This window comes from Staurois parvus, unplaced genomic scaffold, assembly GCF_062004578.1.
Source record: "Staurois parvus isolate SC_StPar_1 unplaced genomic scaffold, SC_StPar_1.0 ptg000365l, whole genome shotgun sequence".
NCBI classification, from domain to species: Eukaryota; Metazoa; Chordata; class Amphibia; order Anura; family Ranidae; genus Staurois; species Staurois parvus.
In genome coordinates this window covers 3,661,381-3,675,549 of record NW_028318161.1, presented here as the reverse complement: position 1 = coordinate 3,675,549, position 14,169 = coordinate 3,661,381, and the positions used below count along the sequence as shown (strand labels likewise).

At 44.2% G+C, this 14,169-nt stretch overlaps 1 protein-coding gene across 1 annotated transcript in view; it reads right to left on the bottom strand.

The window, feature by feature from the left end:
* Positions 1 to 14,169, bottom strand: part of SLC16A2 (solute carrier family 16 member 2) — a 342,141-nt gene that overhangs the window by 20,777 nt on the left and 307,195 nt on the right. Inside the window, exon 5 of the mRNA XM_089685204.1 lies at positions 5,972 to 6,200. Within this exon, the coding sequence (XP_089541330.1) occupies positions 5,972 to 6,200 (229 nt within the window). The remainder of the gene's footprint in view (positions 1 to 5,971; positions 6,201 to 14,169) is intronic.

The window sequence follows — 14,169 nt, the reverse complement described above, 5'->3', positions numbered from 1 at the left end:
AAAATGTCTTCAATTCCTGGAAAATGGTTATCACATTACATAAGCAAATGGTATAGCCAGTTATGTGCAATGTGCTTCACTTGTTTTGAGTGCATCTTCCACTCATCACCTTATTAAATACATATCAGGTTGTAGGCCCTCTGCAAATTCTAGTTTGATAAATATCCTTGTCCCCTGTTTCTGGCTGAAGAGTTTAGTAATAGAAGGCAGTGGATACTTGGTTGATTTGATTCAGTCCAGGATAATCAATACAAGCCCTATAGGATTTTGTCTTTTTTTATTTCCCATGAAAAAAATCCTGTTCTTGTAGGGGAAGTGAAATTAGTAGTCGAAACCCCTCTCAAGATTCTCCCGAAAGTACGATTTAATTTCTCGTGGCTTAGGTTTGGGCAACGGGAAGACACATTCTCTTGAAGGAAGTATATCTGGCAGTAAGTCAACAGAGCAATCATACGGGTGGTGACCTTTTCTGAAAATACCTCACTGAGGTCTACATAACAAGGTGGGAGTCAGGTGTTTAGAATGCTTCAGGCAATTCTAGAAGCAACGTCTGGGACCAGGATGAGATTTTGTCTGAAGTCCAGTCTGTGTGTGGATTATGTAATCTATTCCAAGGGTAAACCAAAATAATAAAATAAGCAGGGGTGCTATCAAGTAGAAACAGATTTACCTTGGTCATTGTGGGGCCCAATGACCAAGGTAATGAGTGAAGAGTGATCTGGGCAAAGTTGGAGGAGAATGGTCTACTGCAATGATAGAAAATGTGCTTTGCTGAATGACTAAAGAGATCTAGATGCGTAGCTCAGTATACACTTCTCAAAAGAAATGAAAGGAACACTTTTTAATCAGAATATTGCATCAAGTCAATTAAACTCCTGGGATATTGACCTGGTCAGTTAAGCAGCAGAGGGGGTTGTTGTTAATTTCATTAATGCTAAAGCAGCTGAAACTGACTAACATGTACACTCAATGGGCAAGAATGAGACGACCCCCAAAACAGGAATGGTTTCACAGGTGGAGGATACTGACATTTTTTCCCTACTCATCTTTTCTGTTTTTCACTAGTTTTGCATTTGGCTAGGGTCAGTATCGCTGCTGGTAGCATGAGACGATAACTGGACCCTACAGAGGTTGCACAGGCATTCCAACTCCTCCAGGATGGCACATCAATATGTGCCATTGCCAGAAGGTTTTCTTTGTCTCCCAGCACAGTCTCAAGAGCATGGAGGAGATTCCAGGAGACAGGCAGTTACTCTAGGAGAGCTGGACAGGTCTGTGGAAGGTCCTTAACCCATCAGCAGGACTGGAATCTGCTCCTTTGTGCAAGGAGGAACAGGATGAGCACTGCCAGAGCCCTACAAAATGACCTCCAGCAGGCCACTGGTGTGAATGTTTCTGACCAATCAGAAACAGACTTCATGAGGGTGGCCTGAGGGCCCGACATCCTTTAGTGGGCCATGTGCCCACTGTCCGGCACTATAGAGCTCGATTGGCATTTGCCATTGAACACCAGAATTGGCAGGTAGGCCACTGGCACCCTGTGCTTTGTCACGTGCTCAGGGTTAACCCGTTTTCATCTGTGAAGACGTGAAAGGGTCTGGAGAAGCTGTGGAGAACGTTACGCTGCCTGTAACTTTGTTCAGCATGGCCATTTTGGTGGTGGGACAGTGATGGTTTGGGGAGGCATATCCATGGAGGGACGCACAGACCTCTACAGGCTAGACAATGGCACCCTGACTGCCATTAGGTATCGGGATGAAAATCTTGGATCCATTGTCTGACCCTACGCTGGTGCAGTGGGTCCTGGGTTCTCCTGGTGCACGACAATGTCCGGCCTCATGTGGCGAGAATATACAAGCTGTTCTTGGAGGATGAAGGAATTGATATTATTGAATGGCTCTCATGCTCGCCTGACCTAAATCCAATAGAACACCTTTGGGATGTCATGTTTTGGTCCATCCAAAGCCGCCTGGTTGCATCTCAGTCTGTCTAGGAGCTCAGTGGTGCCCTGGTCCAGTACTGGGAGGAAATACCCCAGGACATCATCGGTGGTCTCATTAGCAGCATGCCGTGATATTATCAGGCATGCATACAAGCATGTGGGGGCCATACAAACTACTGAGTACTATTTTGAGTTGCTGCAATAAAATTTCAGCAAAATGGACTAGCCTGCTGCATCATTTTTTCACTTTGTAGGTTGATAATTTTCACTTCCATCAGAGGACTGAATTCAAAGACACCCTGAAAATCAAACGATGGGGGCATCCTAACTTTCCCAATACATTACCCAGTTCACATCAGTATAGACATCCAGCATGATATTTTTCCCCATTAAGATCTGATGTGTTTTCATAGTGTTCCTTTAATTTTTTAGCGGTATATTTAGCAAAGAAGTTGCTGGTGGAACCAACGTCTATAAAAGAACTGATGTAAGCAGAATGGAACAAATCGTTTAGGGTTGGGCTCAGACTCCTACAGACTTTGCCTATACTGTAGTGGCCAAGATCACTGTAGCATTTTCACCTTTTTAGGGCAATAGAGGCAAAGACTGGAATTCTTCTTCTGGCTTTATTTTTAGGCGTTAAACAGGTGACACCAATGTGCATGGGCTTCTCCTGAGATTGGGAAGTGGGCCACAGAAAGTCCTGCAGAAGGGACACCAGAGAGGGAGGCGCTGGTCTACCCTGATGGCTAGTCGCTTGGCTTCCTCTAAGGTCTTGGATACAGGATAGTGCACCTAAGTGTCTTTAATGGAATCTGCTAGCCCCAGCATGAACTGACTCCACCAGGCTAGATTATTCTATCCAGAGTCAGATGCCCAATAGCTGAATTCGGAGGAGTATTGCTCAGCTGTAAATCTCCCTTGCTGTACAGATTTAAGGAAGGACTCTGCTGTATGGGTGCAGTCAGGGTCATCACATAGGAGGTCAAGAGTCATAATGAATCTACAACAGACAAGACCACTGAATAGGCAGAGCATAGATATCTGTCAAGTACCATAGGTTCTTTTACATATGTTTCCGCACATGAGTAAACAGTGGCAAAATCCAGAGGCAGGCGGAGTTCAGTAGTCTAATCCATGAAAAGGCAAAGGTCAGGGCAAGTGGCAAACAAGTATAATCCAGAAATAAGGAAAAAGATAAGGGCAGGTGGAGGACAATAGGGTAATGCAAAGACAGGTCAGCAAGGTCATAAATCAGGAACAAAGCCAATTCCAGTGTAGTACAGTGCTATTACAAGCCCAGAGGTCCAGAGTTTGATTATAGCACTTGAGGTGCTGCTAAAGTTGAACCTGTTGTGTGGTAACAGACACACCAAGCGGAGGGAATGTGGCCACCAGCCAATCGGCATGGGGAGGAGGCCTCTTGCCTGGGTTAGCTTGGATTGCCTAGCAATGGATGCTCATTGCAGGCTACTAGCAGGCCATGACAGGTGGTATGGGATTGCAACACAGAGATGAGTGAAATACACTCCTGATAACCTCCAAAAATGAACACACAAAAGAAGTCAGACATTTTGATCTATAGTTTCTTGGTTCTAGCTTTAACACTTCTTAAATAGTAGAAAACCTTCAGTTCTATATGACCGTCCCAGTTTTAAAAAAAAAAATTAAAATGCATTGTTAGAGAATTTATTTTCTTTCACACCAAGGAGAGAAGGCCACTGAGCCAGATAATTTGGTTATAACAACTTTGGCTTTGCATGATCTCACCTCTTCCTGTATAATCCAAGGTACTCTAATGTGTGTTTACCTGCAACTGCATCAAACCATTGTCTAAATCCGAGAGCAAAAAATTAAATATATATTGTAGCTTACCAGTCTATAGATGTAATAGATAATATAATACCTGTTTATGGCTGAATAGGATGATAAATTTATATTGAAACAGAATCTCAAATACTGCTCTATAAAAGGTTTATTGATGACCTGTTCTTTATTTGGGCAGGATCTGAAGGAGCGTTAATAAAATTTTTGAATTTACTTAATAATAACACCAATAATATTAAGTTAGAACATCAGTATAATAAGGAAGAAATACATTAATATCTTCAGAGAGGGTAATGCTCTGTTGACTAAAACTTATTTCAATCCCACAAATCGTAACCGCTATTTACAATGGTTTTGTGGACATCATCCTTCTTAACTGAAAAATATCCCTAAGGGACAGCTAATGAGAGTGAGAAGGTACTGTTGTCTTGACTCTGATTTCCTGGCCCAATCTAAATTAATAAAGGGATTTATTGAAAAAAGTTATAAAGGAAGAGATTTTGCAGGACACTATAAAAGAGGTGTTAAAAATACCAAGAAAGCAATGTTTAAAAGATAAAAAAATATATGAGGGTACTAATAATCAGCAATAGAGTTTTATATCTCATTTCCACACTCAAAATAAAGAAGTGGAGAATATTTGGGCTAAACATTGGCATGCATTACAAATGCATAGAGTATTGGGATTCGTATTACCAGCTAGACCTGTGTTCATTTATAGGAAGGCCCCAAATTTTGGTGATAGGGTAGTAAAGAAAGTTCTTGACCCACCCACCAAATTGGAAATGTTTTTAGTGGTGCACCAAAATAAATTCTGGTGCAGAAACCGAAAACTCAAAATGCGCTTGGCTGAAACACGAAACCGAAAACACGCAGTTTTTAAAAATGAATATATATTTTTTGGAAAAAAAATACACTTTGATGTGTATACGAATAAGAATACACTTAAAAAAAAACAAACCAAACAATATACCGCAATTTTTTTGTAAAATATGAAAAAGGATGTGACGGTGAGTAAATAGATACCCAACATGTCACGCTTTAAAATCGTGCACACTTGTGGAATGGCGTGAAACTGCGGTACTTAAAAATCTCCATGGGTAATGCTTTAAAAACTGCTACAGGTTAGCAGTGTAAAGTTACAGAGGAGGTCTAGTGCTAGAATTATTGCTCTTGCTCTGACGTTCATGGCGATACCTCATGTGTGTGGTTTGAACACATATGTGGGCATGGACTATGTATGCTTTCACCACTACGTGCGAGCATGGGGAACGGGGCACTTTAATTTAATTTAATTTTTAATTTAAAAAAAATTTTTTTTGCACTGTCCTTTTAAAAAAAAAAAAATGTAATCGCTTTTATACTTATCACAAGAAATGCATGCATCCCTTGTGATAGAAATAATTAGTGACAGGTCCTCTGTATGGAGAGATATGGGGTCAATAAGATCCCACATCTCTCCTCTGCAATGTAAAGCATTGGATAAAAAAAAGCATTGGGAAGCAATTGGCAGGAATGGGAAGTGACATAGCTCTGGTCTTTCAAGTGCATAGAGACGAGTGGCGGCTAACTTTCCTTCACTCATCTCTATGCCCAGCGCCAGGATCGATGGTTTCTCAGGTAAGGCTGAGAACTACTGAGCAGCGGCTGGTGTCGGCAGCGGCGATGGCGAGGGGTGGGGTTTTTTCAGCATCTGTATCGGTGCTTTTTTTCGTTTCGGCCAACAGCCACCGAAATTTCAGAGCATCCCTAAATGTCTTGGAACAAATCTGTTTTTTTTGCATGCCAAAAATGTGAATGAGAGTGACAGAAAGATCCCGCTCCCAAATTGCATATGTAACACACCACCTGTGAGAAGTAAGCAAAGGCTTACCAAAGCAGGAGAACCTCCAATGCAGAATGGTCAAATAGCGCTTATGTTGTTTCCAGATTTTGTGCATCCCCTTCAACAAAAATATCATTTTTGGGAGATGCTCTCAAAAAGGAAATCATGTCTATAGGTATAAACCCTGCCAGTTTTCTTAGAGCCCTGCAGATGCAGCAGCTGATTGATAATTATAAAATCACTCCCATACAGATTCATTTTGCACACGAACACAAATGGTCAGCTATTTCTTCAGAACAAAAGGTAAGAATCTGCAACAAAGTTTGTTAAAATCATTCCAATGTACAAAGTATTTCAGATCATTGCATAAAACTAACCTGCAATTGGAGGCCCAGCAGTCATTGGAATGGACATAAGCCCGAGGACATAGCCAATAGCTTGGGAGGCTTGCATAGGGCCTACCAACTCAAATGCAATAGGGCTCATCATGCTGATAAGGAATCCATCACTCAAGCCAAGGAAAAGGCAAACTACAATGACACTCTCAAACATTTGGCACAGGGGCAGCATCATGGACAGAATTCCCAGTAGCAAAAAAGAGGCCACCTGAAATGAAAAAGTGAAGAAGCAATAAAGCAAAACAAAGACTCACAGTTGCAATTTAGGCTAAGGCAGCAGCTTAAAATACAGTATAAAAGTAAGCAATAAATATGGATACAATGTAATTTATTATGGACACATGCACATTTTCTAGAAACAAATAATGTACGGGAAATGGTGGCAAACATGATGGCCTATGTGAAATTTCTTACTACATAAGATGAGGTTTGCAGCTAACAGGCCAGTCTGGCCAAATACAACATAAGAGTTTAGAACTGCCCTGGCAGGACAGACTGTTAGCTGCTGGAATTATGAGCAGTGAAAAAGTGTAAGATTAAACATTAATCCTAATGACTCTTTACTCTAGTGCAGATGTTTCCCCACTTCATCCCATAGGAAAACAACTGCAAAAATTGCTGATAGGAAAAAAAAAGTGCCATGGGCAAACTAGTGATCTGTAGCAGAACTGAGATGACAGATATAATCTAGAGGAAGTACCTAGATAGATAGAATGAGGGGAGATAGAAAGAATGGGGGGGGGGGGGAGAGGGGGGGGGGAGAGGGAGAGAATGGAGAGAGAGAGAGAATGGGAAGAGAGAGAGAGAGAGCGAGGGGAGAGAGTGAGAAGACCGAGAGAGAGAGAATGAGAAGAGAGAGAGAGAGTGAGAAGAGAGAGAGAATGAGAATGGGGAGAGAGAGATAAAACGAATGGGGAGAGATAAAACGAATGGGGAGAGGGGGAGAGAGATAGAAAGAATGGAGAGAGAGAGAAATAGAGAGAATGAGCATCCAATCTAATATTTTAAAAAGCATGCCTATAAGACCATACAGTTATCTCTACAAACTATATTTTGTTTAACCCCTTGACGCTGACGGCAAACAAATACTCGGCCTCACGGAACTGGGCTATTTCCATGGGGCCGCATATTTGCGTACCTGTCTTTGTGCTGGGAGCGCACTCCCAGCACAGAGACCATGGTGTCACTGAGAGCCCCGGGTCCTGTTCTAACGATCGGGATCTGGGACTCCTGATTCCGGGTCACGTGATCACTGTGATAGCCTCTGATTGGCTATCACAGTGATCAGTCACTGTGCAGCCTGGCCCCCTTGTTTTTTTCTCTTTCTATGAATGGAGAAGAGAGATATATTGTATCTCTCTAACTCCTGACATAGAGAGCTAAAAAAAAGTTTGGAAAAAAAAAAAAGTAAATATTAAAAAATAAAATAAAAAATAAAGAAAAATACCTAGATCAAGGTTTGATCTAGTTTAGTACCAGCGTTAGTGTTTGGGTCAGGGTCAAAGGTCAGGATTTAAAAAATAAAAATGGTATCAGTGTCAGTTAGTGTTAATGTCAGTGTCCATGTGTTTTAAGGTAAAAAAAAAAAAAAAAAAGACAAACACAAAATGTGCACTATTGTTTCTGGGCTGTACTACGGGTACAAACAACAAATAACATACACATATATGGTATCGATGCGATTGTCAAGAGCTGGAGAATTTATTTTGGGTTGTTCTATGGAGGTAGGTTATGTTCGTAACAAGAAACACACAGCTAAATAAAAAAAAAAACATTTTTTTTTTACTATTTTAGGCCAGTTTTATTTGATAATAAAAAAAAAATTAGGAGCTATCCATTACCATTTACCACCAAGTGAAAGCCCAATTTGTCCTAAAAAAAACAAGGTATAATCCACCTGGATGTACAAAGTAGTTGTGATGATATGTATGGTTTTACTATCACATGTCAACATTGCAGAATTGTGCTTAGGCATTTAGATTTGTTTTACCTTTAGGCATGAAGGGGTTAACCATAAAACTGCAGTAAACCTAAGGCTTTATTAAAGGGTGATCACCCTTCAGAGGTGTGAGGGTCTTCATAGGGCATATGTATGCACTTATTTAGTTTGAAAAGCGATCAAAAATTGAAAATAAAGCACTGTAATAATTTGAGGTGTGAAGGTCTCTATAGTGCTCACAAAGTTTCAAGGGTTCACCTAGCACAGTATCCATTTGCATTATCAGGATCATAAGCTCAAAGTCTGAAAAAGGGTAACTTCCATACAAACATTTTGAACCAGAAATGGAAAATGTGTGCTGCAAAGGCTATAAGGAAAGGCAATTGTGTCCACCACTATGAGTGCAGGCCAGGGAAGGAGTTCATCTCAGCTCCAAGCAACTGTTAAGCAAAGGATGGATCCCATGAAGCTGCACATCTATGCAGACCCATGGTGTTACAATGAATGGCAGTCTCAGCCTGTGCTCCCTCCAGGCCATGCCTGACAAAAATTTGTTAGTTTTTGAAAGAGTCTAGGAAAGCTTGTTAGAAAGGAGATCACAAAAGAAAGATCTCTCTTACAATGGGTAGTCTTAGTTATAGTGATAAGTTTGTAGAGTTGAAACTAGTTTTAAGCTAGGTATGTGCACTGAGTTTTTATGCTCGGTCAACCAGTGGGTTGAACAAAAAACATCACAGATTCCAGCATCCACACAAATGATGTGGATGCATGGATATCCGCATTACACTACTGTATTCTACTCCCTCTCCAACAGAATACCCTGATCAGTGTTGAAGCTTCTGATTGAATGGTGGTTTTCCAGGAGGACTGTTCGATAGAAGCCAGTCTAACAACTGGATTCTGTTGAACCACGAGGGCTGCACCCGGATCAAAATTCAGCTGGTTCCTTCTGAACTAACTGAATTTCTGGACATGTATACCCAGCTTTAGGGCAAGGTAAGGTAAGGGTGGTATTAGTGTCACTTCTTTTTTTTCCTATAGGACATGAGTTCTAAGCAATTTTACCAAAACAAAGATGGTACAATTTCTTGCTCTTTCCTTTAAATATGCAAAGGGATTTACTTTTCTAAATTTTTTTTGTTAACATTCTGGCACACTAAAGCCTTTCAAAATACAGTATTGAGCCAGAGTGCCAGCAATGAAAAACTGTCCTTTGAAAACCAAAATGTAAAGTTGCTGTTTGCCTGGTTGCTGCACTAGCGGAAATAGAACCTGGGGCTCTAAATAAGCAGCCCTAGCAGAGGGTAGTGCTACATCTATAACAAATTGTTGCCTAGTTTTATAGTACATGTGTATATTATGAAAAGCCACAAAAACCCAATGGGACTTTCCGGGTACAAAAAACAGACAACCTCAAGTTACTGTATAAAACATGTTTATTAAAACACATCTTCCAAACATTTACCATAAAAACACTATTTGGCTAGTCAGCCCAATAAATCACAGCATTATGTATTATGACATCTAAGTCATCCAGAGGTCAACACGTTTTGCTAATTAGCTTCCTCAGGACCCCAAAAGATTGGAGGCAAAGAAGACCAATGCCCTAACTGGAAGATACATATATACAACATTAGTCATACAATTATGATTACACTGTTCAACAAATTTTTATTTTTTGCCAGTTTTGGAAACAAAAGGATCCATTTCTTAATGAATTTCACATTCTGAGTTCAAATATAACAATGAAATTTGTCAATTGGCTCTAGTTTTTCTGTAAACGGAAAGTTTTCTACTATAGGCGTAATGACTACATAATGCACAATAATTATATAGATAGATGTCTTTCCACAAATATAAAGCAAGTGATATTGACTACATAACAAAGCCTAAATGGCATAATATATTGCATAGTATTACCAAGAAAAATTATAGCCATAAGCTAAGTTGAATCATTTTAATACTTAGGATTCTCACTAGTTTTGTCTTCAGTTTGTGTCGGTTTTGCTTCTCTTGGCTTTTCTCTTGTATTCGAGGAAAGGGCTATCTCTTACAACTGTCCAGCAATAGTCAGCAAGCATTGATGGGCTCCATTTACCTTGATATCTTCTTTCCATAGCTGCAATGTCTTGATGGAAGCGCTCTCCGTGTTCATCACTCACTGCTCCACAGTTTGGTGGGAAAAAATCCAGATGCGAATGTAGAAAATGAATTTTTAGAGACATGTTGCAACCCAGATTTCTGTAAGTCTGGATGAGTTTTTCTACCACTTTCTTGTAGTCTGGTGTTTTATTGTTTCTAAGAAAATTTGATGTCACCGATACAAATGCTGTCCAGGCAGCCTTTTCCTTTCCACGCAACAGGGAAAGAAACTCATCATCATGAATAAGTTTATGAATCTGTGGCCCAACAAAGACTCCTTCATTTATTTTTGCAGCACTAAGTGCTGGAAATTTGCTAATCAGGTACTTGAAACCTGCTTTATTCTTGTCCATTGCCTTAACAAAGTTTTTCATTAATCCCAACTTGATGTGTAATGGAGGTAATAAGATCTTATTGCTGTCTACAAGTGCTGGATAGTTAACATTTTTTTCTCCAGGCTGCAATGACTGGCGTAATGGCCAGTCTCTTTTGGCATAGTGCATTTCTCTCGCACGACTGTCCCACTCACAAAGGAAGCAGCAGTACTTTGTATATCCACCTTGAAGTCCAAGTAGGATAGCAATCACCTTCAGGTCACCACAAATCGACCATTGATGTTCATCATAGTTGATGCACCTTAAAAGCTCTTTCAAGTTTTCATACGTTTCTTTCATTGAAACTGCGTAAGCAACTGGAACTGACGGCAGCTGATTGCCATTATGGAGCAAAACAGCTTTAAGACTCGCCTTTGAAGCATCAATGAACAGCCTCCACTCATCGGGATCATAGCATACGCCGATGGCTGAGATTAAACCATGAACATTGTTACATACAGCAATATCACTGTTAGGAATGGACTGGCCAGCAATGGTGGGACTCACCTGCCTTTTGATCTGCAGTACCAGGGCTGGCCAGCGGGTGCTCCCAGCAATCAGAGACTCAACCTTTCAGCCAGCTAACACCTGGAACTGATGATGCTGGGGTATTTAAGGGATGGCCAGACTTGCAGACTCTGCCTTGGTGTTGTGTTTGTCCTGGGCCCTGTATCTGTCCTGCATCCTGTTTCTGTTCCTTTGCTGACTTCTCCTGCTCTGATCCTGGCTTGTGACCCTGACCATTCCTCTGTCTGACCCTCTGTACTATGCTGCTTGCTACCTGCTGAACCTGGCCTGTGACCCCGACTATTCTCCGCTTGCTCCCCCTGTACCTACCTGCCCAATTGATATTGACCCGGCCTGCCTGACGACGCTTGCTTGTATATACTGTTATCTGTGGGTGGTTTGGTTTGGTTTGTTTGCACTGTATTATGTTTTAGTATTGCACTGCATTTATGTTTGTACTGTTAGTGTTAATAAATTATATTGTTTATAACATATCTGAGGTCTGCGTTTCCCTGCTTCAGTCACACACCTCTGGTCATACCTGGGAGCCCTGACATTACACCAAGGCCAATCCTGACCAGAAGTGGCTGCACAGGGAAGCCATCTTGGCTTGTTGATGGGAAGGATGGATCTAGATGAGGTTGAGTATTTATCTCTGCTAGTGCTTGATGACAGAGTATGCTTATCAGACTCTGAAGGAGTATACCCGGGATGAACTGCTAGAATGTATACGGCTCGCTCATGTTCTAGTAGATCAGGGCACAGTTTTCTCTATGGTGCAGCCATTGATTCAGGTTTGTGTTGAGTTGGTTTCATCTGGTTTCCCCGAATGCAGGGATGAATTTTTGCCACCATTTAGTGCAGACCAGGTAGAGTCCCTGGTGTGGTTATTAGAGGATGATGTGGGTTACTTTCTGGAGCGTTATTCCACATGTTCACCACAGACACTGAGAGATTGTATAAACGCAGTGCAGTCATTGACCAGACAGACTTTGTGTAAACTCAGCTTTGTTCAACCCCTACTGCAGACATGGACAGATTTGTTGCACCCAGCCTCAGTCAGCTTACAAAGACCCAGTCCTGCTTCTAACTCTACTCCTGTATTCCCACCAGCTCCTCCAGTTACAGCCCAGTATACTTGGCTATCTACCGCATGTCAGTACCCTGTTCCCACTCGCTGCACCTATCCTGCCTTTAACCCTGTAAAAAAGCCCTCTGTAGCAACTGCTCCCTCTCCTGTTCCATCCTCCAGTTCTTCTCTGTCTCCAGCTGCTCCATTCGTTTGCAGACCTGCGTTTACTTGCAGTGCTCCAGTAGTTAAAACCAGAAAAAAGCGAAAATTCTTTCCAACCAATACCATCCTGCCAGTATCCAAACCGGTGAGCCTGCCTTCCGTGGTTCAGACTGATGCCTGTACGCAGCCTGAAGCCTCTACTCGGCCTGAAGCCTCTACGCGGCCTGAAGCCTCTACGCGGCCTGAAGCCTCTCCTCGGCCTGATGCCTCTACGCGGCCTGAAGCCTCTCCTCGGCCTGAAGCCTCTACGCGGCCTGATGCCTCTACGCGGCCTGATGCCTCTACTCGGCCTGAAGCCTCTACTCGGCCTGAAGCCTCTACTCGGCCTGATGCCTCTACTCGGCCTGATGCCTCTACTCGGCCTGATGCCTGCATTCAGCCTGATGCCGCTACTCAGCAGGATGAACTGATCCAGCCCGACGATCCTATTAGGCCAGTTGACTCGATGCCCGCTGTTGATCCAGATGATCCGGTACCTGATCCAGTGCCCGCTGTCGTGCCAATTGACTCAGAGCCCGCTGTCATACCTGGTGACCCAGGCCTGATGCCTCTACTCGGCCTGAAGCCTCTACTCGGCCTGAAGCCTCTACTCGGCCTGAAGCCTCTACTCGGCCTGAAGCCTCTACTCGGCCTGAAGCCTCTACTCGGCCTGATGCCTCTACTCGGCCTGATGCCTGCATTCAGCCTGATGCCGCTACTCAGCAGGATGAACTGATCCAGCCCGACGATCCTATTAGGCCAGTTGACTCGATGCCCGCTGTTGATCCAGATGATCCGGTACCTGATCCAGTGCCCGCTGTCGTGCCAATTGACTCAGAGCCCGCTGTCATACCTGGTGACCCGGTGCCCACTGCCTTGCCAGATGACGCGGTGCCCGCTGGCAAGCCAAATGACCTGATGCCTGGTGACCCAGTGCCCGCTGTCATACCTGGTGACCCGATGCCCGCTGTCGAGCCAGACGATCCAATGCCTGGTGACGCGGTGCCCACTGCCTTGCCAGATGACCTGATGCCTGGCGACCCAGTGCCCGCTGTCATACCTGGTGACCCGATGCCCGCTGTCGAGCCAGACAATCCGGTACCTGATGCCCCGGTGCTCACTGTCGTGCCTGTTGACTCGGAGCCCACTGCCTTGCCAGATGACGCGGTGCCCGCTGTCGAGCCAAATGACCTGATGCCTGGTGACCCAGTGCCCGCTGTCCAGTCAGACGATCCAATGTCTGACCCAGTGCCCGCGGTCATACCAGTTGACTCGGAGCCCACTGCCTTGCCAGATGACGCGGTGCCCGCTGACAAGCCAAATGACCTGATGCCTGGTGACCCAGTGCCCGCTGTCATACCTGGTGACCCGATGCCCGCTGTCGAGCCAGACAATCCGGTACCTGATGCCCCGGTGCTCACTGTCGTGCCTTTTGACTCGGAGCCCACTGCCTTGCCAGATGACGCGGTGCCCGCTGTCGAGCCAAATGACCTGATGCCTGGTGACCCAGTGCCCGCTGTCCAGTCAGACGATCCAATGTCTGACCCAGTGCCCGCGGTCATACCAGTTGACTCGGAGCCCACTGCCTTGCCAGATGACGCGGTGCCCGCTGTCGAGCCAAATGACCTGATGCCTGGTGACCCGATGCCCGCTGTCCAGCCAGACGATCCAATGTCTGACCCAGTGCCAGCGGTCATCCCAGTTGACTCGGAGCCCACTGTTGTGCCTGGTGACTCGGTGCCCGCCGCCCCGCCTGGGGGCCCGAGACCTGTCGTTCCGCCTAAGGGCCCGAGACCTGTCGCTCCGCCTGGGGGTCCGGCACCTGCCACTCCGCTTGAGGGCCCGAGACCTGTCGCTCCATCTGGGGGTCCGGCGCCCGCCGCTCCGCCTGAGGGCCCGAGACCTGTCGCTCCACCTGGGGGTCCGGCGCCCGCCGCTCCGC